This window comes from Carex rostrata, chromosome 15 (assembly GCF_964058835.1).
Source record: "Carex rostrata chromosome 15, lpCarRost1.2, whole genome shotgun sequence".
Taxonomy (NCBI): domain Eukaryota; kingdom Viridiplantae; phylum Streptophyta; class Magnoliopsida; order Poales; family Cyperaceae; genus Carex; species Carex rostrata.
The window spans coordinates 6,471,784-6,499,186 of record NC_135932.1 but is presented as its reverse complement, the minus strand read 5'-3'; the positions used below and the strand labels follow the sequence as shown (position 1 = coordinate 6,499,186).

General features: G+C 33.0%; 3 protein-coding genes and 1 long non-coding RNA gene across 8 annotated transcripts; 1 reads left to right on the top strand and 3 right to left on the bottom strand.

Annotated features, from left to right (window-relative positions):
• The first annotated feature begins 15 nt into the window (after nucleotides 1–15).
• Nucleotides 16–1,591, top strand: LOC144565945 (uncharacterized). Its single transcript, XR_013515077.1, has 3 exons — nucleotides 16–242; nucleotides 851–952; nucleotides 1,340–1,591. It is a non-coding gene; the product is annotated as an uncharacterized LOC144565945 (long non-coding RNA).
• On the bottom strand, nucleotides 463–3,005 carry LOC144565939 (desmethyl-deoxy-podophyllotoxin synthase-like). The gene is made up of 3 exons (XM_078315786.1): nucleotides 2,088–3,005; nucleotides 1,301–1,607; nucleotides 463–1,051 (listed from the first exon to the last, which is right to left on the bottom strand). The coding sequence occupies exons 1-3, from the start codon at nucleotides 2,985–2,987 to the stop codon at nucleotides 732–734; spliced, it is 1,527 nt and encodes a 508-aa protein (XP_078171912.1). The 5' UTR covers nucleotides 2,988–3,005; the 3' UTR covers nucleotides 463–731.
• LOC144565942 (zealexin A1 synthase-like) lies at nucleotides 1,009–26,918 on the bottom strand. Of its 5 annotated transcripts, none has more exons than XR_013515076.1 (3): nucleotides 26,000–26,918; nucleotides 24,982–25,505; nucleotides 1,009–1,096 (listed from the first exon to the last, which is right to left on the bottom strand). XR_013515076.1 is itself a non-coding variant. In XM_078315790.1 (3 exons), exons 1-3 carry the CDS (start codon nucleotides 26,894–26,896, stop codon nucleotides 24,519–24,521), a joined length of 1,413 nt encoding a protein of 470 aa, XP_078171916.1. In that variant the 5' UTR covers nucleotides 26,897–26,916; the 3' UTR covers nucleotides 24,355–24,518. The 5 variants fall into 5 exon arrangements, 2 of the variants coding, with proteins under 2 accessions (XP_078171916.1, XP_078171915.1); XR_013515074.1 differs by lacking the exon at nucleotides 1,009–1,096 and adding an exon at nucleotides 11,205–11,313; XM_078315790.1 differs by lacking the exon at nucleotides 1,009–1,096 and adding an exon at nucleotides 24,355–24,727 and having other exon boundaries at nucleotides 25,199–25,505; nucleotides 26,000–26,916.
• LOC144565938 (desmethyl-deoxy-podophyllotoxin synthase-like) lies at nucleotides 10,670–13,210 on the bottom strand. The gene is made up of 3 exons (XM_078315784.1): nucleotides 12,306–13,210; nucleotides 11,518–11,824; nucleotides 10,670–11,268 (listed from the first exon to the last, which is right to left on the bottom strand). The coding sequence occupies exons 1-3, from the start codon at nucleotides 13,203–13,205 to the stop codon at nucleotides 10,949–10,951; spliced, it is 1,527 nt and encodes a 508-aa protein (XP_078171910.1). The 5' UTR covers nucleotides 13,206–13,210; the 3' UTR covers nucleotides 10,670–10,948.
• Nucleotides 26,919–27,403: the final 485 nt, after the last annotated feature.

The following is a 27,403-nucleotide window of genomic DNA, read 5'->3' as shown; positions in this document are numbered from 1 at the left end:
TTTCCCAATTTTAACGAAACCCCTTGAGAAAGTATAAAAAAAATCCATTGTGCCGTCGCTGTGAAGAGAGATTGAGGGCAAGTGGCACGGAAGCTTGATCAGAGAAAAAGAGAAGAGGATCTACTATGGTGTCGGAGAAAAAGAAGAGAGAGAGAGAGATAGTGCATCGCTGTGAGGAGAGAAATGAGAGAGGTATCGCTGTGAAACGAGAGAGATAGCCAGTTATTTTGCATCATATAAAGGTACGGGAATGCAACTCAAATCCTGGAAAACTCTTGAAAGTACCATGTTTTTCTCATTTTCTGTATATGCTATATTTATTACATCTCTCTTTCATTGGTTATTTTAGTTGGCACCGGGTGAGTGGCTTAAAGTCATGTTATGACTTATGAGTGAATTCATCGTCATAATTTGCTTTTGCTTTTGCTCAGCAGCTCTTCAACGATTTCCTCATGAGAACTCTTATTTCATAATAAACCAAATGTCATGGCGTCTGGTAGCAAATATTTGTACTAGGCAATGGTAATTATACTTTTGTACAAGCACTCCTAGGAAAATCATCAACAAATATCACCCCTACTTTTTTTTCTTTTTAGGAATTTAAGTTAACTTTAGAAAACAACAATATCGTTCAAACATTTCATCAAACACGTTGCGTGTGCCACTTAAAACACATCGAGAAACAACCAAACGAAAAGATCTCTGGTTCTATCTAATACGCCAACGCTAACTCATGTATCCCCAATATTTGTTTTGTCCGGCACTGCATACAATAGAAGTGGCGTTTTCCTTCTAGTGGTCATACCAAATGACTCTGACATGTCGAATTCATCTGGTCTCAATCCATTAGGAAGTTTCCAATCAAAATGATAAAGGAGGCTAGCAAGAGGCAATGCTGTATTGACAAGGCCTAAGGACACACCGGCACACATCCTTCGGCCTGATCCGAAAGGTAAAAACTCAAAATCATTTCCTTTAAAATCGGTCCCACTGTTCATAAATCTTTCTGGCTTAAATTCCTCGGGATCTTCCCAGTATTTTGGATCTCGGCCTGTAAGAAGTGTATAAATATAATATAAGATTTTGATTACATTACCTTTAATACTTTCCAATTTGTTTAAAGTACTTTGGAAATTGTTTACAATCTTTAAATTGAGGCATCAAAAGTAAAGAATTAACTATGACATCATGAGGATCCCTACTGTATCAGCTAAATAATTACAAGGAAAAAGACCTTTTTGAAAAAAGAATTCGGTGCACAGTAGTTTTGGGAATTCCTTTAAAAGAAAAACAAACATACCTATTGCCCAAACATTTATTAACACAGTCATTCCCTCAGCTATATCATAATCAAAGATGCGACATGCCTCTCGGCACTGTCTTGGGAGAAGAAGAGGAACAGATGGGTGCAGCCTCAGTGTTTCTTTGATGACTAAATGCAAGTAATTTAGGTTGTCTAGATCTGCCTCAGATACTTGTGTGCTTCCCTTGAGAAGTTCGCGTACTTCCGACTGTGCCTTTTTCATAGTTGTGGGATTCCTAAGGAGCTCTGACATTGCCCATTCTATTGTTGTTGATGAAGTCTCAGTACCTGCTTCAAAAAGATCCTGAAAATTGAAGAAAAATGTGATAGATAGGATGACCTACTGGTGATTTTGTACATGTACCAGCAAAGTTTAATTACCATGGATACAATTTCGGCCAATTTCAGTTATGTCAGCTGAAATTTTCAATACTACCACTCTGAACCATTGCAGAAATTTCAGGACTTGGATCTTGTTTACCATAGTATTTGTGATATACTAAAATAAACTTCTTCATCAAGTGATTCCTAAATTAAATATTGTTGCCTAATTTACCCAAAGATTTAGTATTAAAAAATCAATTTTATTTCATTATGCGGTTTTCAGAAAGTATTGTAAAAGTACCAAATTTGAAAATAGCCAACTCCAGTTTGCATATGAAAATTTTATTTGAGTAAAAGTTAGTATATAGGCAAATAAATGTTAGCATTGAATTAATTTAAATCAGGTTTGTTATATGTGTGCTGTATGCATGCTTTTAGACGAGCAATATATAGTGCTCACCAGGATCACAGCTTTGACAGTTTCCATGTCAAGAGGATTCGTAGGCGTGTCGTCGTCGTGTAACCTCAGCAAAACACCTAGCAAATCCTCCACCTCACCCTCTCCCATGGCAAACGTTTTCTCTCTGTGCTGCTCAATTACCTCGTCTAAGAAGACACTTCTTGCCTGAGTGCACCTCTCTGCCTTATTTGCTGCTGTGCTTACCAATCTTACTAGAAATGATGATGGAAACAAATCATTTAAATTGAAGCCTGAGGCAAGCTTCACTACGTTGTCAAGCTCTCGCAAAAATACATCTTGATTCTTGCACTTGCTTCCAAAAATGGCCCTTGCAACAATATCATTTATAAGTGAAGCCAGCCTCTTGCTAAGGTTGACTGGTTGACAATGAGATGAGCTTGAAGAGAGAGATTTTATCAGATTGCAAACTTCTTCCTCCCGTATTGACTTGTATGACTGGACCCGTCTTGTGCTTAGTAACTCCAAAACACATATTTTGCGCACTTGTCGCCAGTATTCCCCGTAGGGAGGAAAACTAATACCCTTCCCACCAAAAGTTAGGATATCCATGGTAGGGGTGATAGGACGTGACGCGAAATTGATGTCATGGTTTTTCATGATTTCTCTGGCGGCATCTCGTGAAGAGACTACAATGGTCAGGGTCTCCCCGAGGTGAAGTAGCATAAGTTGTCCGAACTGCCTTGATAAGTCTCGCATCGCATGATGCGGGAGTGACCCGATAATATTGTGAATGTTCCCAATAATGGGGAGAGGCCATGGCCCTGGAGGGAACCTTAGACTAGGTTTTGAGTGGTTTGTTTTGAACTTGAAAAGGAGAAGAATGAGGACATAGAGAAAAAGAGAGAATAGCAGAAGAGGGAACGAAGGATAATAATCCATATGTGAAGAGTGGTAAGAGACCAGCTCAGTATCGGTGGATATATATAGTGGTTAAGGGATCCGTGTCCTCCTAGCTGGTATCCGACTCAACACAATTGAAATGGACGGCCCAGATTTAATTTTAGCCGGTGCGTGATCGGGATGGCAGTAGGGGACAGAATTATTTGTGCTTTGAGATGCGTGCCAAGTTAAAAATTCGTTTCACACCGTCCGATTCAATTCTACTTAGTCAGGTAACTTGAGGGGATACGAATTCGTGGTTAAGTTCATTAAGTTGGGTGTCAGTGGAATGTTTTTACCTGATCTCTGTTAATGCCATGTACAACGAACTAGAAAATTTAGATTGGAAAGTTAAAATTTAAAATGCATAATATACGGCCGAAACTTGAATCTAAATCTCCATGATAACTAATTATTGAAATTCTAACTACTAGGCTACAAGCACACATGTAATAATTTATGAGAAAGACTGAATTATATATAAAAACTTTAAGAAAAATGAAAATACAATTAAATTTTAATATACATTATTAAAAAAATTTAGATTATAAGGATGGCTTAGTGTATTAATGGTCGGGCGGGTACGGGTACTATATCCGGGCACGTGTACGGGTACGTCTCGGGTACGGATATGACGGGTACTAGGGTATACGGGTACGGGTATGTCGGGTATTTTATTCAAAATTCATACCCTACCCGTCCTATACCCGTACCCGTGTACCCTTGACGGGTAGGGCGGTCCGGGTACGGGTAGGGCGGGTACGGGTATTTTTTTTTTTTTTTGCTGTTTTTTTTGTTTTCATTTTTTTTTTCCGTTTTTTTTTCCTTTTATTTTTTTTCTGTTTTTGTTATGTTTTTTTTTTACTTTAAAACAATAAAATATAAATATAAATATAAATAAAAAAACAGAAATTAAAACAGAATTTTAAAAACAGAAATTAAAAACAAAATTTTAAAAGCAGAAATTAAAACAGAATTTTAAAAACAGAAATTAAAAAACAGAAATTAAAACACAGAAATTAAAAAACAGAAATAAAAACAGAATTTTAAAAACAGAAATTAAAAAACAGAAATTAAAAAACAGAAATAAAAACAGAATTTCAAAAACATAAATTAAATTGAATTTGGGGGGGGCGGGGGGGGGGGGGGGGGGGGGGGGGGGGGGGGGGGGAATTTGAATTTGGGGTTTGAATTATTGGGTCGGGTATAAGGGTACGGGTACGGGTAAGGGTAGACGGGTACCCGAGTACCTGGGTAGGGTAAAGTCGGGTACGGGTATGGTCGGGTATTTGTCCAAAAAAAACCGGTCCGGTCCGTTTTTTGCCCGTACCCGCGTACCCGAGTACCCGACCCATACCCGGGCTCGGGCACGGGCGGGTAGGGTAGGGTATACCCGTTCAGGGTATAATTAATACTCTAGGATGGCTAAGCACCCCTAATTTAGCTATACATAGATTCGCTGCTGCATATACAATAACATGGATATGAGGAAGTTATCTTGCTAACTTATGAAGAAAAAGAGTTGTTCCATTAATTTATGCTAACCACTAGAATAACTGAATTTTTTTATTATTATATAATAACTTTTTTTATTGTTAATCATACACAATTTTACTTGATCAAAAGTTTTAATAGTAATTAATTAATGATATTTTTTATACAAATCTTTCTAATTTGAGAACTATTCATTGTGCACTTGATACTTGAAATGTAAAGCTAACCTTCAAATTAGAAAGTCGATCATGATGAACCACACAAGAAAATATACTAAAACAAATCTATAATGTGGATCATGCAAAACATACTAAAAAGATATTTTTTTCACTTACTGCAATCGTAGTTATCATTATACATATTTTTTATAGTTCGAAAAGATATTTATTTCTGTTCAAAATATACTAAAACAAAAAAATATTTGACTAAAGATTGACTAGAGAGCGATCTTGCTTGGACTGATCTAATAGGGTCCAGTAAGAGATTAAAATGAAATGATGACACGGCTATTCTTTATGTAGTGTAGTTGCTGAACTTCTTGACTTGGATAAAAATCTTATTTGGATATGTACTTCGAGAAATTCTACCTTTGAAAGGGACATCAATGAAAGATCAAAGCTATATAGGGTGTGATGTGCTCACCGAGTAGGTTTGGTGAGCATAACTCCAAAATTATATCGGATCGGCTTTAAATAATAAATTTAAACCGTTGAAATTCATGTATTTCATGAGTGATGCATGTACATGTAAAATTTTGAAAGTTTCGAATTTATTTGCTACAAGGTCAAGCGGTCAAAGAAATGAATATTTTATAAGTTATTTGATAAGTTGTTTTATATATTCATTTTTCACCATTTCTTTGACCGCTTGACCTTGTATCAAATAAATTCGAAACTTTCAAAATTTTGCATGTACATCTATCACTCATGAAGTACTTGAATTTCAACAGTTTGGATTCGTCGTTTGAAACCTATTCGATATACTTTTGGAGTTGTGCTCACCAAACCCTCTTGGTAAGCACATCACACCCTAGCTTTGCTCGAAAGAGAAATGTTTGCGTACAGGTTAAATATTATCGTAGGAATAAAAAAAAAGTTAGTTAGACTACATGATAAATATTAGGTATCAATTCGTGCTATAAATTTCTAATTTTAGTTTTAAAATTTAAATATCTGATCAGAATTGTTAAATATTATTTTCATATAAAAATACTTAGGAGTGTTCAAATACATCATTAATAAATTCATGATTTTGTGCTTCAATTATGTTCCACATTCTTATCTTTTTTTTTTTCAAAGTCCGAAAAGTTGATTCAAACCGCTCAACATGATCTTTATAATAAAATATTTTTGGAGATCAAATTTTATATTTTTTTTAGATAGGTACAATATAACTTCTTTGGATAGTCCCGAATCTCTTAAAAACAGTGATTTTGTACCTATCTAAAAAATAAAAAAAAATTCCAAAAAATATAAATTTTGGTCCCCACATATTTTATTATGAAGATCATGTTGAGCAGTTCGAATTGACTGTTCATATTTTTGAAACGGAAATAAAAATGTGTAGCATAATTAAAGCACAAAGCTATGGTACATTTGAACCCTTCTATTTTTATATAGGTAAAAAAATCAATTGATTTGAAAATGATCGTCATTTTTAGGTATGATATATGTACAAAATTTTATTTCTAACATCACGGATTTTATATTTTATTATTGTTATAAAGATCGTTAAAAATGGCCTTAATGTGTGAAATTGTCAAAAGCAAAAATCCTATAAAATTCTAAAATTATACAGACTAAATGACGATTCATATCTCATTCAGCTCAGTCAGGTATTGCACTGGATCTGAATTCTGGGGTTATCCATATAGAAATTGTTGCGCAGGACAAACAGAAATAGGGTGTCAATGGGTATGGTACGGATAATATAAACAGGTAAGGATTGGGTGGACATTTTCATATCCATACCCATTAAAATTAATCTTACTCATACCCTACTCATACCCATTAAAAATTGATATTATCTTACCCTACCCCTACCTGTTTATATTATCGGATAATGAAACGATAGCGGGTAAATAAGTGATAATACTAATATAATAATTAATTTTATTGTATTTTACAAATTAAACATCAAAAACTCATTCATTTTAACACATATATAATTGCATTTCTAATAAAAAAATAAAATAAATGTGCAATCCAACTAAATTATTTTTTATAAAGAATAAAATTTCAAAAACACGAATATACATTTAAGTGAGTTGAAAATTGAATTGAATATACATTTAAGTGGGTTGGAAATTGAATTGAATATATATTTGAATTTTATAATTACCCTATAGGGTAACGGGTACGAAATAGTCATTACCCATATCCTTACCCATTTATTTAACGAAAAAAAATTTCTTACCCATATCCATGCCCAATAAACTAACGAAAAAAAAATCTTACCCATACCCGCTTTATCGAATACGATACGGGTCGGGTAAACGGCTAAAAAGATACCATTGACACCCCTAAACAGAATGCTGTCAATTGCTTCCGTCAAAAGTGGAGCTCGCTTTCTCAAGGATTTTCATACGAGATTTGAGTGACCGAGATTCAAATGAAATGACGACACAGTTATCCACTTATCCTTGTATGTAGTGTAGTTGCCCACATTTTTTACTTGGATGAAATTTTTATTTGGATGTACTCGAGAGAATTTATATCTTTCGGGACATTTAATGAAGTGTTTGCGTTTAGGTTAATTATATATTCTCGAGATTAGAGTAGGTTCAATGTTTATCGGACTTAACTTGAATTTAATGGATAGTACTTATGTCTTATCCGTTTTAAAACCGAAATTTTTATTAATAGAAAAATAATTAAATAAATATCGATAACAGAAAAGAAAATGGTATTTTTTTCGACATTTATCACGGCTAGTTTAACTAAACCGCGAAAAAAAAACCCTCTGGACTTCATAGTCCATCACAACCAGAGGACTTCATAGTTTATTAAGGCCAGAGAGCAATTCGGTTTTATGCCTTTTGGCCGTGATGGACTATGAAGTCCTCTGGCCGTGATAGTCTATGAAGACCAGGATTATTTTTTTCGCGGTTTAGTTAGTTTGTAATTAGATTTCGCTAAGTAGGCCGTGATAGTTTATAACGTCTAAACAATCACGTTCTTCTTATATGTCAAAAAAAATGCAATTTTCTTCTCCGTTGTCGATATTATTTAATTATTTTCTTATTAATAAAAATTTCGGGTTTTAAAATGTGTGTACATTGTTTTAATATTGGTACGGATCAAACGAACACATATTTTAAAGCGGAATGAACACAAGCACTACTCATTAAATATAAATTTGAGTCTAATGAATATCGGATCATTCCATTGTGAATTTACACATCATTATAAGTATGTATATTACGTACGTATCATCATGAATTTATATTTTTATTTTAAAATTTAAATCTTCAATCTGAACTATTAAATATTACTTTTATATAAAAAAATATATTTGGAGGTCAAATTTTATATTCGTAAATTTTCTGTTTACTATTATTTTTAAATAAATAGAAAATTACTTGATCTAAATATTTTTGGATTATTTGAAAATAATAATTTTCTACTTATCTAACAAATAGTCAGAATATCTAAAAAAGAATGTAAAATTTGATAGGTACATTTTCATATGAAACAGTTTTAATTAAGGTCTAAATAGCGTTTATCGCGTCATAGCAGGAAGCCTACAAAAAAAGTTATAGCGAATAGCGTCGCTATAGCGAAAGCTATGCTACATAGTATTTTCTTATTTTTGTAAAAAATTATATCATATATTTGTACTAAATATCAACATTATCTAAGTCTCATAGAATAATAAATAATATCAAATTGATTAAAAAATTATAATATTCATATTGAACCAATACAAAGTCCAAATTGCAACTCAAAATATCCATAGTAATACTAATATCATAAACTATCAATCTTTTTCTATTCAAAATATATTCAGCATCATGACATAATCTATCTTTTTTCTATTTAAATTTTAAAATAACCTAGACATCATGACAGAATTAACTATCTTAATATATTCAAAGTATTCAAACTACTGTATAGTAAGTATCATTTTGTTACTTCAAGAAATATCTTAATATATTCAATATAAGCCTTTATTTAAAACTCTTATAAATTGAAAAAAAAAAACAGCTCATGTTGCATAGCGCGTTGTAGCTTCCTTATTTTGATTTCGTTTGATGGATCTCTCATTAAATATTTAATAGTTTAATATAAAGCTTAGTACGTCAATTACAAAAAAAAAATTACGGTTAAAATCTAATCTGAGCTTTTATTTAAAGCTCATATAAATTGAAAAAAAAAAAACAAATGTTGCATAGCGGGTGCTATTTGCGCTACACGCTATGCGCTATAGCGTCCGTAGCTCAAATAGTGCGTTATTGTGCAATAACTTAGCGTTTAGGGTCCAAACACGCTATAGCACGCTATTTAGAACACTGGTTTTAATTGACTACTTAAATTTTAAAATAAAAATAAAAAGACTACTTAAATTTTAAAATAAAAATAAAAAGACTACTTAAATTTTAAAATAAAAATAAAAATTTATAGTACAGATGGATCCGTGATATGAATATTAACATAGCCTCACTCATAAAAAAATTCATGCATATATTTGTGGCCCATCCCTTGGTGTCACTAGATCTCCCAAGTAATTATAACCTGTCTACTCCGAAATACGTATTTAACATCTTTTGTTGATGAAAAATATTTGTTTTTTTTTTACTTATCTAATTTATATTGTATTGTAGTAAGATGAGAATATATCAATTTTTGGTACGAATAAGAAAAAAAATAGCTTATTAGATAATAAAACTATGAATAAGAATTAGGGGTGAAAACGGAGCCGGATTATCCGGCGGATATCCGCTCCGTATCCGGATTATATGGATATAATCCGAATCCGGATTTAAACGGAGCGGATACTATTCGGTTTTGGATACGGATATATTCACATTGAGTAGAAAACGTCCGGATTCGGATATCTTTCACAGATCCTAAACGGAGCGGATATCCGTATATATCCGGTTACAAATTTCACTGATCCAGTTATACAGCGGTATCCCTTACCACCTCAAATCTGCTGGTTGAAGCGCTTCAAACAGACTGTCCTTATATAGTGTTCCGTCCCTTGCTCTTCTACTATTGTGGGATTAATAATTATGCACAAATCCGGACGTCGCTACAGCAGCTTTCCAGCTTCCTTTGTACTGTTTTTTGGGCCAGCCGCAGGCCCATGTAATATTTACATCTTTTATTAATATCAAAAGCCCCACATGCTTTGAAGTTTGTTCCCATTATATAAAATTCTTCTCCATTTCTATATTCTAGAACACCTCCATTTTTTTTCATATTTTTCATTTTCTGATATGATTTTCTTCATAAAATTAAATTTGTCAATTGGTATTTGTATTTTAAAGTTTATATGACTCGATTATCTGACAACTATTCGTTTTGCATCCGTATTCGAAACCGTATCCGTGGACTATCCGTTCCGTATCCGTATCCGTTTAAGGCGGATTTGGTTTTGAATTTTGATATCCGTTTACTATCCGTATCCGTATTCGTATCCGCTCATTATCCGACGGATGCGGATATGGTATCAGCATTATCTGCTCCGTATCCGCTCCGTTTTCACCCCTAATAAGAATCCGATTTTGGGTCTGGTTTTCTTTTGAGTTCACTGCTCAAATTTCCCAATTTTAACGAAACCCCTTAAGAAAGTATAAAAAAAATCCATTGTGCCGTCGCTGTGAAGAGAGATTGAGGGCAAGTGGCACGGAAGCTTGATCAGAGAAAAAGAGAAGAGATCTACTATGGTGTCGGAGAAAAAGGAAGAGAGCGAGAGAGATAGTGCATCGCTGTGAAGAGAGAAACGAGAGAGATAGCCAGGTATTTTGCTTCATCTCAAGGTACGGGAATGCAACTCAAACCCTGGAAAACTCTTGAAAGTACCATGTTTTTCTCATTTTCTGTATATGCTATATTGATTTCATCTCTCTTTCATTGGTTATTTTAGTTGGCACCGGGTGAGTGGCTTAAAGTCATGTTATGACTTATGAGTGAATTCACTGTCATAATTTGCTTTTGCTCAGCAGCTGTTCGACGATTTCCTTATGAGAACTCTTATTTCATAATAAACCAAATGTCATGGCGTCTGGTAGCAAATATTTGTACTAGGCAATGGTAATTATACTTTTGTACAAGCACTCCTAGGAAAATCATCAACAAATATCACCCCTACTTTTTTTTTCTTTTTAGGAATTTAAGTTAACTTTAGAAAACAACAATATCGTTCAAACATTTCATCAAACACGTTGTGTGTGCCACTTAAAACACATCGAGAAACAACCAAACGAAAAGATCTCTGGTTCCATCTAATACGCCAACGCTAACTCATGTATCCCCAATATTTGTTTTGTCCGGCACTGCATACAATAGAAGTGGCGTTTTCCTTCTAGTGGTCATACCAAATGACTCTGACATGTCGAATTCATCTGGTTTCAATCCATTAGGAAGTTTCCAATCAAAATGATAAAGGAGGCTAGCAAGAGGCAATGCTGTATTGACAAGGCCTAAGGACACACCGGCACACATCCTTCGGCCTGATCCGAAAGGTAAAAACTCAAAATCATTTCCTTTAAAATCGGTCCCACTGTTCATAAATCTTTCAGGCTTAAATTCCTCGGGATCTTCCCAGTATTTTGGATCTCGGCCTGTAAGAAGTGTATAAATATAATATAAGATTTTGATTACATTACCTTTAATACTTTCCAATTTGTTTAAAGTATTTTGGAAATTGTTTACAATCTCTAAATTGAGGCATCAAAAGTAAAGAATTAAGTATGACATCATGAGGGTCCCTACTATATCAGCTAAATAATTACAAGGAAAAAGGCCTTTTTGAAAAAAGAATTCGTTGAACAGTACTTTTGGGAATTCCTTTAAAACAAAAACAAACATACCTATTGCCCAAACATTTATTAACACAGTCATTCCCTCGGCTATATCATAATCAAAGATGCGACATGCCTCTCGGCACTGTCTTGGGAGAAGAAGAGGAACAGGTGGGTGCAGCCTCAGTGTTTCTTTGATGACTAAATGCAAGTAATTTAGGTTGTCTAGATCTGCCTCAGATACTTGTGTGCTTCCCTTGAGAAGTTCGCGTACTTCTGACTGTGCCTTTTTCATAGTTGTGGGATTCCTAAGGAGCTCTGACATTGCCCATTCTATTGTTGTTGATGAAGTCTCTGTACCTGCTCCAAAAAGATCCTGAAAATTGAAGAAAAATGTGATAGATAGGATGACCTACTGGTGATTTTGTACATGTACCAGCAAAGTTTAATTACCATGGATACAATTTTGGGCCAATTTAAGTTATGTCAGCTGAAATTTTCGATACTACCACTCTGAATCATTGCAGAAATTTCAGGACTTGGATCTTGTTTACAATAGTATTTGTGATATACTAAAATAAACTTCTTCATCAAGTGATTCCTAAATTAAATATTGTTGCCTAATTTACCCAAAGTTTTAGTATTAAAAAATCAATTTTATTTCATTATGCGGTTTTCAGAAAGTATTGTAAAAGTACCAAATTTGAAAATAGCCAACTCCAGTTTGCATATGAAAATTTTATTTGAGTAAAAGTTGGTATATAGGCAAATAAATGTTAGTATTGAATTAATTTAAATCAGGTTTGTTATATGTATTCTGTATGCATGCTTTTAGACGAGCAATATATAGTGCTCACCAGGATCACAGCTTTGACAGTTTCCATGTCAAGAGGATTTGTAGGCGTGTCGTCGTCGTGTAACCTCAGCAAAACACCTAGCAAATCCTCCACCTCACCCTCTCCCATGGCAAACTTTTTCTCTCTGTGCTGCTCAATTACCTCGTCTAAGAAGCCACTTCTTGCCTGAGTGCACCTCTCTGCCTTTTTCGCTGCTGTGCTTACCAATCTTACTAGCAATGATGATGGAAACAAATCATTTAAATTGAAGCCTGAGGCAAGGTTCACTACGTTGTCAAGCTCTCGCAAAAATACATCTTGATTCTTGCACTTGCTTCCGATAATGGCCCTTGTAATAATATCATTTACCAGTGATGCTAGCCTCTTGTTAAGGTTGACAGGTTCACAATGAGATGAACATGTAAAGATATCTTTTATCAGATTGCAAACTTCTTCCTTCCGTATTGACTTGTATGACTGGACCCGTCTTGTGCTTAGTAACTCCAGAACACATATTTTGCGTATCTGTCGCCAGTATTCCCCGTAGGGAGGAATACCAATACCCTTCCCACCAAAAGTTAGGATATCCATGGTAGGGGTGATAGCACGTGAAGCGAAATTGATGTCATGGGTTTTCATGATTTCTCTGGCGGCATCTCGTGAAGAGACTACAATGGTCAGGGTCTCCCCGAGGTGAAGTAGCATAAGTTGTCCGAACTGCCTTGATAAGTCCCGCATCGCATGATGCGGGAGTGACCCAATAATATTGTGGATGTTCCCAATAATAGGGAGAGGCCATGGCCCTGGAGGGAACCTTAGACTAGGCTTTGAGTGGTTTGTTTTGAATTTGATAAGGAGAAAAATGAGGACACAGAGAAAAAGAGAGAATAGCAGAAGAGGGAACGAAGGATAATAATCCATATGTGAAGAGTTGTAAGAACCAGCTCAGTATCGGTGGATATATATAGTAGTTAAGGGATCCGTGTCCTCCCAGGTACCCGACTCAACACAATTGAAATAACCGGCCCAGATTTAATTTCAGCGGTGCGTGATCGGGATGGCAGTAGGGCCGTAGGGGATAGTATTATTTGTGCTTTGAGATGCGTGCCAATTTAAAAATTCCTTTTTCATACCGTCCGATTCAATTCTACTTAGTCAGGAAACTTGAGGGGGTACGAATTTGTGGTTAAGTTCATTAAGTTGGGTGTCAGTGGAATGTTTTTACCTGATCTCTGTTAATGCCATGTACAACGAACTAGAAAATTTAGATTGGAAAGTTAAAATTTAAAATGCATAATACATGGCCGAAACTTGAATCTAAATCTCTATGATTACCAATTGAAATTCTAACTACTAGACTATAAGCACATATGTGATAATTTATGAGAAAGACTGAATTATATATAAAAATTTAAGAAAAATAAAAATACAATTAAATTTTAATATACATTATTAAATATTTTTAGATTATAAGGATGGCTAAGCACTCCTAATTAAGTTATACATAGATTCGCTGCTGCATATACAATAACATGGATATGAGGAAGTTATCTTGCTAACTTATGAAGAAAAAGAGTTGTTTCATTTATGCTAACCACTAGAGTAATTGAATTTTTTTTATTAGTATATAATAACGTTTTGTATTGTTAATCATACACAATTTTACTTGATCAAAAGTTTTAATAGTAATTAATTAATGATATTTTTTATTTTAACTTTATGTTAACATAGATATATATATATCTGACTTTATCAATTTGACTAAGTACATATTAATTACGTTACCATCGTGCATTTTTTTTTTCTTCTTACGATGCATGATCCACGCTATAGATTTGTTTGTATTTATGTAGTTGATATTATACAAATCTTTCTAATTTGAGAACTATTCATTAATTGTGCACTTACTTGAAGGGCAGTGATATTAACACCACTATTTATTATATTAACACAACATGTTTAAATAATTGAGTGGAATGGACAATTTTGTCCCCTCATTAATATCAATTATAGCTGGTATCTTTCCTTTATGTAATTATATGTTATGATCATTTATTATTAATTGGTTTCTATTACTATTCGATCTTCTCTTCTTATTTTGTAAACTTTTTAAAAAAAAAAATTCTAAAATTTCAACAATTGAGTGACATGAGAATGAACCAGTTTATTATCTTTCTCATTATTCTTTCCGATAAATTCAATAAATAATTTGGTATATGTATGTTTATTTATCCAGAACAACACATTTATTGCTTGAGGTTTTTTTAGTTATTCTTCTAGTTATATATAGAGAGATGAGCTACGATGAGTTGTGAAGTAAAACGTGTTTTTACTTCATGCCGTATTTTCATTTTGAAAGTCCAAACGACCGATCCGAACCATTAAATGTGATCTCCATATTGAAATGTGGTTGGAGACCAAATTTTATATTTTTTGGAATTTTTTACTATTTATTAAGTAATTTTGAAAACTGTTGTTTTGTTGTGAACAGTAAAAAAACAGTAAAATTTTCTGGACCATCGGATCAGCGATTTTCAAAATTGCTTAATAAATAGTAAAAAAATTCTAAAAAAATGTAAAATTTGGTCTCTAAGCACATTTCAATATGGAGATCATGTTGAGCGGTTCGAATCGGTCGTTTGGATTTTCAAATCGCAAAATATGAGTGTGAAGTAAAATAGTCGCTTTACTTCGCAACTCACCACGTAGCCCATCTCTCTCTCTCTATATATGTGTGTGTGTGTGTGTGTGTGTGTATATATATATATAGAGAGAGAGAGAGAGAGATGGGCTATGGTGCATTGCAATGCATGGAGGGGTTTGTGTATTGGACCATAAATCTAAAATTCAAAATCCAAATGGCCGATCCAAACCATTCATCTTGTTCTCCATATCAATATGTGCTTGGACACCAAATTTTACATTTTTCTGAATTTTTTTACTATTTATTAAGTATTTTACAAAATTGTTGATCCAACGGTGGCTTAACAAAACAGTAAAACCAGCAGCCACCGTTGGATCAACAATTTTGTAAAATACTTAATAAATAGTAAAAAAATTCATAAAAATGTAAAATTTGGTCTCCAGGCACATTTTAATATGGAGAACAAGATGAACGGTTTGGATCGGCCATTTGAATTTTGAATTTTAGATTTATGGTCCAATGCACAAACTCCTCCATGCATTGCAATGCACCATAGCCCATCTATCTATATATATATATATATATATATATATATATATATATAGAGTTAGGCTGGGGTGCTATGGATAGCATAGAGGCCTCTATGCTACGGCTCAATATTCGAATTTTCAAAATCCAAACGGTCGATCCGAACCGTTCATCTTATTCTCCATATTAATATCTGCTTGGAGACCAAATTTTACATTTTTCTGAATTTATTTACTATTTATTAAGTATTTTACAAAATTGTTGATCCAACGGTGGCTGCACAAAACAGTAAAACCGTTGGATTAGCGATTTTCAAAGTGGCTTAATAAATAGTAAAAAAATTCAGAAAATTATAAAATTTGGTCTCCAAGCAGATATTAATATGGAGAATAAGATGAACGGTTCGGATCGACCGTTTGGATTTTGAAAACTTGAATATTGAGCCGTAGCACGGGAGGCCACTATGCTATCCATAGCACCCCAGCCTAACTCTATATATATATATATATATATATATATATATATATATATATATATATATATATATATTTATCTATATCTGTATCTAAATAAAATTGAAAGAAACAAATTATAATTTTGTTTTGTCATTTTTTAAATCAAACAGATGAAGCAGCGGTAGGGGCAGATTTAATTGACCCAATTTATCTTCCTTAGCACATATGAGTCGCTTATTTTTAGTGATTAATGTTTTTTGTGGAGATTGTCAAACTCCTAGGAGATGTTATGGTGCCTATATGTATTGTTGTTCTTATATGAGTATTGTTTTGTCTTTAGAGTATTTGATCTAAGTCATGCAGGTTTTAACTGTTGAAAATTTTATTTGCGACTGCTTAGTAAGCAGTGAAAAAACATACTGCTATCAAATCATGTAGGATTTATTGAAAGTTTTGATGCTTAGATAGCAAGGAATAAAACAAAAATTTATTCGACTCAAAACAAACGATCTAGTTATTGTAAGTGCAAGAAACAATCTTAATTAGCCTAATCAAGAATGGAATAACATAATACCTTGGATTTGATCTCCAAATCAAATCAAGAAGAGTTGTCTTGCTTAGCAACTTCTTATTCCCTTCCTCCTTCAATGGTGGTTGTGCTTTAGCCCCTCAAATGACGAGCCTCCTTAGGTATCCACCGAGAGATTAAAGAAATACTTGTATCTCTAAGGCTAGTAAGAGATTAACAAGTAGAACCTTAATCCTAGTTTTATCCTCTTCTTAATTTCTGAAAACTTATTAGAGGATTTCTAGATCTCAACACATGAGAAAAATTGGAAGAGAAGAGAAAAGAGCAAATTTCGGTCAAGATATCTTTCACAGAATTTCTGACCTTTCGGTACTAAAATCCTTATATCTTTTTCTAGGTAACTCCAAACGACTTGAAATCTTCACCATTGGATTCTAGACTCCAAGGGCTACAGATTACATAGGCTATACGTCCAGAATGATTAGTATTTGCCCTTTCAAATTCCAGTTCAAAGTTACCTAAAAAAAAATCTGTCCAGAAATTTCTTTCCTCTTTAATGAGATTGATTAGATTTAATGATATATTTAAATATTTCTTAAATCATGCCATTACTAATCAATTCTCCCCAGCATAAATTTGGGCTTTGGGCTTAAACATATTAATCATATTAATATTTAATTAAGTCCACAATCTCATACATTAAAAGAGGCCAACATATAAATTAATATTTCATGTTAATTTATATGCATCTCTCATGTGTCAAAAGCTATTTAAAATATGTCACACATACTTTAAATATTACTAGGATTATTTTATAACATCTCCATGTCATAAAATTGTTCATATATTAATAACATATAATTTGTACAAATTAATTATAACTTCTTATAATTAATATAGCACATATTATATACATATCACATATGCTTTATTAATATATTTTCTTTTAATCTTTCATATGGTGTGACCCTATGAGATCTCATCATTATGGCAATAGAATTAAACATTTTAATTCCATAAATCAATGATACAACTAGCCATGGTATATTGATTACCCAAATGACGTGGATGAAAAAGCACAATGCAAAATCACGATCCCTGTAACATTAAAAATGTTGTTGTGTCAATTCCTTGCCACATGATATCCAAATAATCGTAAGGTAGGAATGTATCATCCTTACCAATTATTCTTTCTTGATTTCCTGAAGTTTAATTATGATATGATTATCATATAATCATATTGCATGCACATAATATAAACTTTATCAAGGGGCCCAGAGATATCATCACTTATATTAACATATAAGGGACAATGGTTTCTTGATACGTATCGTTCTTCCGCATAAGTTATATGCACTGCAGTAACTGCCTTTATAACTCCTGGTTAGAGAGAGCGTTGGACAGTACCAACAATACACATCTCTTATGTAAGAAAAATAAATATCTCAACCAAAGAATTCTAGACACAATGAAATATCAATGACACAAAACACAATCCATATGATATTTCATTCTTGGGTCTGTCCAGTGCCATACATCTCCATGTATGCACATGTGTGATTAGATCGATAACTCCTTATCGTATAACCTATAGAACATGGTCATCATCTAATCACCACACTTATCTTATATGGTCAACCAGTGTACCTTGTTGATTGCCAAGATAAGGAACATTTAAGAGTAAACAAATTTATTCATTGTGAAGTTCTACAATTTAAGTCATCAACTCAAATGATCCACTAATATGAATACTCAAGGTACAAAATGATTAAATCATTCACTAATAAACTAAACATATCATAGATATGATCTGGGTCTAGGACACCAACACTAACATTTATATGTAAGTTACCAAGATTTATATTAATGAAACAGGTTTTGGTCTTTTAAGAAAAAAAAAGTTGATCTCCATTTAATTTTTTTTTTATGTTTATAAAATAGTTTTTATATAATTCAAGTAAAATGTTATGAATACTATAAAATTAACCTTCATTTATAGTATGAAAATTTTATATGATCGACTCTCATTTACTTTTGACTTTCATAATTTAAATGTCTAACATGTCTAACAATATGCTTTCGGTAATTTAATCATGGTGATGATTAAAGAATCATGATTCATGACATTTACTTTTGTGGAGAAAAAATTAGACGCTCAAGGATCACATATATATACGAGGCATGAAACTTTGTTTGATGAATTTATTGTTTAATTGTTTAAATTATTTTTGCTATAAAATTCTACCATATATATGGTAATTAATATACTTACTATTTTGATGTTAACAAAAGAAAAATAAACAGAAAAGGAAATATAGGTAGCATTGATATGTATAAAAGATTTATTTTGAAAAGGAAATAAATAGGAAAGGGCAAATTTGTCTAAATAATTAAAATATTTGAATGTGTTGTGTTAATAAAAGAATTAGTGTTGTTAATATCATCACCCATACTTGAAATGTCAAGCTAACCTTCAAATTAGAAAGTCATGATGAACCACACAAGAAAATATACTAAAACAAATCTATAGCGTGGATCATGCAAAACATACTAAAAGATATTTTTTCACTTACTGCAATCGTAGTTATCATTATACATATTTTTATAGTTCGAAAAGATATTTATTTCTGTTCAAAATATACTAAAACAAAAAAAATATTTGACTAAAGATTGACTAGAGAGTGATCTTGCTTGGACTGATCTAATAGGGTCCAGTAAGAGATTTAAATGAAATGATGACACGGCTATTCTTTATGTAGTGTAGTTGCCGAACTTCTTGACTTGGATAAAAATCTTATTTGGATATGTACTTCGAGAAATTCTACCTTTGAAAGAGACATCAATGAAGGAGCAAAGCTAGGGTGTGATAATGCTTACCGAGTAAATTTGGTGAGCACAACTTCAAAATTATATCAGATCAGTTTCAAATGATAAATTCAAACCATTGAAATTCATGTACTTCATGAGTGATGCATATACATATAAAATTTTGAAAGTTTCGAATTCATTTGTTACAAAATCACGCGGTCAAAGAAATGAATCTTTTATAAGTTGTTTTATATATTCATTTTTCATCATTTCTTTGACCGCTTGACCTTGTAACAAATAAATTCGAAACTTTCAAAATTTTGCATGTACATGCATCACTCATGAAGTACTTTGATTTCAACAGTTTGGATTCATCGTTTGAAACCTATTCGATATATTTTTGGAGTTGTGCTCACCAAACCCTCTTAGTGAGCACATCACACCCTAGCTTTGCTCGAAAGAGAAATGATTGCGTACAGGTTAAATATTATCGTAGGAATAAAAAAAAATTTAGTTAGACTACATGATAAATATTTCAAAAAATGTAAAATTTGGTTCCCACATATTTTATTATGAATATCATGTTGAGCAGTTCGAATTGACTGTTCATATTTTTGAAACGGAAATAAAAATGTGGAGCATAATTGAAGCACAAAGCTATGGTACATTTGAACCCTTCTATTTTTATATAGGTAAAAAATCAATTGATTTGAAAATGATCGTCATTTTTAGGTATGATATATGTACACAATTTTATTTCTAGCATCACGGATTTTATATTTTATTATTGTTATAAAGGTCGTTAATAATGATCTTAATGTGTGAAATTGTCAAAAGCAAAAATCCTATAAAATTCTAAAATTATACAGACTAAATGACGATTCATATCTCATTCAGCTCAGTCAGGTATTGCACTGGATCTGAATTCTGTGGTTATCCATATAGAAATTGTTGCGCAGGACAAACAGAATGCTGTCAATTGCTTCCGTCAAAAGTGGCGCTCGCTTTCCCAAGGATTTCCATTCGAGATTTGAGTGACGGAGATTCAAATGAAATGACGACACAGTTATCCACTTATCCTTGTATGTAGTGTAGATTGTATGTAGTGTAGATGCCGACATTTTTTACTCGGATGAAATTTTTATTTGGATGTCCTCGAGAGAATTTATATCTTTTGGGACATTGGGGTGTTTGGATGAATCAAGGAATAGTTCGGAATAGTAGTTATTTCTGAGTTCGAAATAGCTGCTAATCCAACATTTCATAGGAATAGCGGAATAGTTTGATCTCTTTCATCGCCCTATATATCTATGTCCGGAAGACAAACTTAAAACTTCCTTCAATATCCAGTGTTATTAATATTAAACTTGTATGTCACGTTATAATCTATATATATATTAACTCTTTGACGTAATTTTGTTAATCATAATCTATATATATATATAGAGAGAGAGAGAGTTAGGCTGGGGTGCTATGGATAGCATAGTGGCCTCTATGCTACGGCTCAATATTCGAGTTTTCAAAATCCAAACGGTCGATCTGAACTGTTCATCTTATTCTCCATATTAATATCTACTTGGAGACCAAATTTTACATTTTTCTGAATTTTTTTACTATTTATTAAGCCACTTTGAAAATTGCTAATCCAACGGTTTTACTGTTTTGTGCAGCCACCGTTGGATCAACAATTTTGTAAAATACTTAATAAATAGTAAAAAAATTCAGAAAAATGTAAAATTTGGTCTCCAAGCAGATATTAATATGGAGAATAAGATGAACGGTTCGGATCGACCGTTTGGATTTTGAAAACTCAAATATTGAGCCGTAGCATAGAGGCCACTATGCTATCCATAGCACCCAGCCTAACTCTATATATATATATATAGGGTCTGTCTAAATTGCTGCTGGCAGCAGTTCTGCCCAGGTGCTGCCGGGGCTATTTTTAGCTGTGTGATGTCCAAACAACAAATCCAAACCGTTAGATGTTTAATCTATATTATAATCTACTTGGAGACCAAATTTTATATTTTTTGGAATTTTTTTACTATTTATTAAGCTGGTTTGAAAACCGCTGATTTCAGTAATTTTCTGCAGCATTGAAATCAGCGGTTTTCAAACCAGCTTAATAAATAGTAAAAAAATTCCAAAAAATGTAAAATTTGGTCTCCAAGTAGATTATAATATAGATTAAACATCTAACGGTTTGGATTTGTTGTTTGGACATCACACAGCTAAAAATAGCCCCGGCAGCACCTGGGCAGAACTGCTGCCAGCAGCAATTTAGCCACAGCCTATATATATATATTTTATTTTATTTTTTGGAACTCTGATAGTGACTATCAGACACAATTAATCTCTATATGTCGAAGTTGAAAACTTTCTTCAAACTTCATAATTATGACGTTACTTGTATTTTTATCTTTCGACTTAATTTTTGTTGATTTATTTTTTATAGGATAACTCTTATATCATATTTTCCTTTTCTCATTCAAAATATCTGTGTTTAATATGTTTAAAGTATAATATAACTCTTAAATACTTTTTTGTCTTTTTCTTTTTCTTTTTGTTAAATACTGTGCATTTATCATTATATATATATTTTTATATTTAAAAATACTACTTATTTGTGTTCAGAATATACTGTAACAAAAATATTTTTTTATTTATTTAACTAAAAATTGGATAAAGATCAATCTTGCTTGAATTGATCTATTAGGGTCTATTAAAGAAAATTCAAATAAAACTTGGCAGCCACTGCAAAGCTTTAATAAAAAACAAGAAGAAAGTTAAAATGAAATCATGACACGTACGTACGGTTATCCTTATTATATGTAGTGTGGTTGCCGACATTTTTGACTTGGATAAAATTCTTATTTGGATGTACTTGAGAGAAATTCAATCTTCGAAAGGGACATCAATCAAAGTGTTTGCATACAGGTTATATATTATCATATGAATAATAAAAAGTGAGGGAGACTCCGTGTTAATATGTATATTACTTATCGCTTTGAATTTATATTTATATTTTTAAAGTTTAAATATTCAATTCAAAATGTTAAATATTATTTTTATATGAAAATATATTGGAAATTCATATATTTATTTCTAAATTACGTTTTCTTTTTAGATAAGTGGAAATCACTTGATCTAAAATTTTTGGACCATTAGAAAATAGCAAGGTTCTAAATAGTGATCGTCGCGCTATCGTGGCCAAGGTTAAAAAAAAGCTATCGTGAATAGCATAGCTATAACGAAAGCTATCCTACATAACGGATTTTTTTTTTCCAAAAATTATATTATATAATTTCACTAATTATTAATATTATCTAAAGTATCATAGAGCAATAAGTAATACCAATTTGATTAAGAAATTATAACATTTATATTGAACCAGTGCAAAATTCAAATGCTATTCAAAATATCCCTAGTAATATCATAAACTATTTATCTTTTTTATTCAAAATAACTAAACATCATGACATAAACTAATTATTTTTTCTATTTAAAATAACATAAGAATTATATCAAAAACTATATATATTTAACTATTTGGAAGCAAAAACAATATGGGCCTTAAAAAAAATTGGTCCTTAAAGGAAATTTTCAATTTGGGTCTTGAAATAAAAATCTATTTAGCATAGCGTGTACTATTTGCGCTACACGCTACGCTCTATAGTGGTCATAACTAAAATAGCATATTTTTATTCTATAGCTTAGTGTTTAAGGTCAGAAAATATTATAACGTGCTATTTAGAACACTGAAAAATAATAAGTTTCTATCTATTTAAAAAATAATAAGAAAAGCTAAAAAAACGTAAATTTGATAAATACATTTAAAAGATCATATTTAATTCATTCTCCCCGCTGTCATGGACGGATCCACATGGTCCCAAGGGGGCAACTGCTCTCTTCTTAGATTTTGAGTTTTAGCAAAGATCGGAACATTTTGATCAACTTTGCCCTTCTTCTGATTTTTTTTTTTTTTTTTGCCTCACTCTTGATATTTGATTTGTAATTTGGGTTAAAATTAGGGTTAAAATTAAAATAAATTTCTTCAATTATGATTGATAATTAGTATTATTGATTAGAGAATTATAAATTACAAGTCAGGGTATTATAAAATATAAGTTAAAATATTATTTTTTTATCGAATATCTAATAATTAGTTAATAGGCTTAAATCCGATTAGTTATTTAAACTACTATTTTTTTTTGGCCTCCCTTTCCCTTCTGAAGAAAATTCTGGATCCGATGCTGACCCCTCCTATCTACAACATCTACCCTTCTTGCTGTTACTGTCGTGAGTAAATCAACACAAATTAATTATACACAAACAAACATGCTGTGGATTCATCAGAATTCGGATCCTCTGAGATATCTCAAACTTTGCGTGACTTTATTGAAAATCCCAACCGTTTAAATACGTTTTGCATGGATCTCAAAGCACACATAATACTGATCCCTACATCACCCCCGAATAGGCACCGGATACGTCGGTCACGCAAAAGTTGAGATATCTCAGAGGATATGCACTCGTGGACTCATGAGCCGGCGACATTTACACTGGTTATGTGTTGTCAGTGCTTCCAAAAGGTTGCTATCCTTACTAACGCAAGTTACGTAACACATTGCAACTTGTTAGGCAGGTAAATACAATTGCTGTGGATAAGTAGATATGAAAGGAGTGCATACAAAAATGCATGCGCTGTATGGAAGGACAGATCATGACTCCAAGCACAACTGCAATTGCAAATGACGAACTAGCTAGCTACGTTGTGCGGTTTCATCTGATTTTAATAATTAATTAATTAGTTGATCTACTTTAAGTCCAATACAGCACACTAGCTCAAAAAATATCTGTATTGTTGATGAAAATTAATATACACAATCTTTACTTATTTATGAAAACATATATCAAAATTTTGACATATTAAGTATTTACACATTATAAAGAATGAGTTATTTCCAAATTGTCTCAGTGTAAAAAGGAGCGGAATCAAACTTTCAAGCTATGAAAATCATATACACCAAATGTCATGGGTAGCAAATTTTTTGTACTGGGCAATGATAAGTATACTTTTGTACAGGCACTCCTAGGAAAATCATCAACAAATATCACTCCAGCTTTTTTTTTAGGAATTTAAGTTAACTTTAGAAAATAAAAATATCGTTCAAACATTTCATCAAACACATTGTATGCGCCGCTTAAAACACATCGTGAAACAACCAAAAGAAAAGAGCTCTCGTTCTATCTAATGAGCCAATGCTAACTCACGTCTCCCTAATATTTGTTTTGTGCGGCACTGCATACAACAGAAGTGGCGTTTTCCTTCTAGCGGTGATACCAAATGACTCTGACATGTCGATTTCATCTGGTTTCAATCCATCAGGAAGTTTCCAATCAAAATGATAAAGGAGGCTAGCAAGAGGCAATGCTGTATTGACAAGGCCTAAGGATACACCGGCACACATCCTTCGTCCTGATCCGAAAGGTAAAAACTCAAAATCATTTCCTTTAAAATCGGTGCCACTGTTCATAAATCTTTCTGGTTTAAATTCCTCGGGATCTTTCCAGTATTTTGGATCTCGGCCTGTAAGAAGTGTATAAATAGACTATAAGATTTTGATTACATACCTTTAATACTTTTTTTTTTTTTTTTAAAAAAAAGACTAGATGCCTGTTTCATATATTGAAAGTGGTAAATTACATCACAGAGTCTAAGCTATAGATAACTTTAATACTTTCCAATTTGTTTAAATTACTTTTGGAAATGGTTTACCATCTCTAAATTGAGGCATCACAAGTAAACAATTAAGTATGACATCATGAGGGTCCCTACCGTATCAGCTAAATAATTACTAGGAAACCTATGGTCTGGTTAGGCCTTTTTGAAAAAAGTATTGGTTGCACAGTACTTTTGGCCATTCCTTTAAACGAAAAACAAACATACCTATTGCCCAAACATTTATTAACACAGTCATTCCCTCGGCTATATCATAATTAAAGATGCGACATGCCTCTCGGCACTGTCTTGGGAGAAGAAGAGGAACAGGTGGGTGCAGCCTCAGTGTTTCTTTGATGACTAAATGCAAGTAATTTAGGTTGTCTAGATCTGCCTCAGAAACTTGTGTGCTTCCCTTGAGAAGTTCGCGTACTTCCGACTGTGCCTTTTTCATAGTTGTCGGATTCCTAAGGAGCTCTGACATTGCCCATTGTATTGTTGTTGACGAAGTCTCAGTACCTGCTCCAAAAAGATCCTGAAAATTGAAGAAAAATATTAACAAATGTGATGGATAGGATGACCTACTGGTGATTTTGTACATGTACCTGCAAAGTTCACCATGCATATATACAATTTCGGTCAATTTCAGTTATGTCAGCTAAAATTTTGAATACTACCACTCTGAACTATCGCAGAAATTTCAGGACTTGGATCATGTTTACCATAGTATTTGTGATATACTAAAATAAACTTCTTGATCAAGTGATTCCTAAATTAAATATTGTTGCCTAATTTACCCAAAGTTTTAGTATTGAAAAATCAATTTTATTTCATTATGCGTTTTGCACAAAGTATTGTAAAAGTACCAAATTTGAAAATAGCCAACTCCAGTTTACATATGAAAATATTATTTGAGTAAAAGTTTGTATATATGCAAATAAATGTTGGTATTGAATTAATTTAAATCAGGTTTATTATATATATCCTGTATGCATGCTTAATTTTAGACGAGTAATATATAGCTCTCACCAGGATCACAGCTTTGACAGTTTCCATGTCAAGAGAATTAGTAGGCGTATCCTCATCATGCAGCCTCAGCAAAATATCTAGCAAATCCTCCACCTCTCCCTCTCTGGCAGTCTTTCTCTCTCTGCGCTGCTCAATTATCTCATCTAAGAAGCGACTTCTTGTCTGTTGGGACCTCTCTGCCTTTTTCGCTGCTGTGCTTACCAATCTTGCTAGCAGAGATGATGGAAACAAATCATTTAAATTGAAGCCTGCGACAAGCTTCACTACTTTGTCAAGCTCCTGCAAAAACACATCTTGATTCTTGCACTTGCTTCCAATAATGGCCCTTGTAATAATATCATTTAACAGTGATGCTAGTCTCTTGCAAAGGTTGACAGGTTCGCAATGAGATGAACATGAAAAGATATATTTTATCAGATTGCAAACTTCTTCCTCCCGTATTGACTTGTATGACTGGACCCGTCTTGTGCTTAGTAACTCCAGAATACATATTTTGCGCACCTGCCGCCAGTATTCCCCATAGGGAGGAAAAACAACACCCTTCCCACCAAAAGTTAGGATATCCATGGTAGGGGTGATAGCACGTGACGCAAAATTGATGTCATGGGTTTTCATGATTTCTCTGGCGGCATCTCGTGAAGAGACTACAATGGTCAGGGTCTCCCCGAGGTGAAGTAGCATAAGTTGTCCGAACTGCCTTGATAAGTCTCGCATCGCACGATGCGGGAGTGACCCGATAATATTGTGGATGTTCCCAATAATAGGTAGAGGCCATGGACCTGGAGGGAACCTTAGACTAGGTTTTGAGTGGTTTGTTTTGAACTTGAAAAGGAGAAGAATGAGGACACAGAGAAAAAGAGAGAATAGCAGAAGAGGAAACGAAGGATAATAATCCATATTTTAAGAGTGGTAAGAGATCAGCTCAGTATCGGTGGATATATATGGTTTGGCCGTTTAAGGACCCATTTAGTATATATAGAAATATATTTGGAGATACTACGTAGTTGAGTGCATTAATTGTTAGGGGTGTCAGACTGTCAGTGGAGTGTTTTACCTGATCTCTATTAACACCATATACAGTGAAATGGATATGTAAAGAGAGATAGAGAAGAGAGAGATAGAAATGGAAATGAAATTCTTTATTTCTTGATCAGTTTGTACAGAATACAGTTTGCCCTTTTATAGAGAATAGCTACTCTCTTCATTACATTAACTATGGTTTTTATAGAGAATGGCTACTCTCTTCATTACATTAACTATGGTTTAACTGTGTAACCACAGTTCTAACTAATAATCCTAACAGCCCTAACTGTCCTTGACTGAATTGAGCTATTGACCGTCTGTTGACTGTTCTTGAGCTGATGCTCTATTACTCCCCCCGCAAGCTGAGCTGGAGGGACAAAG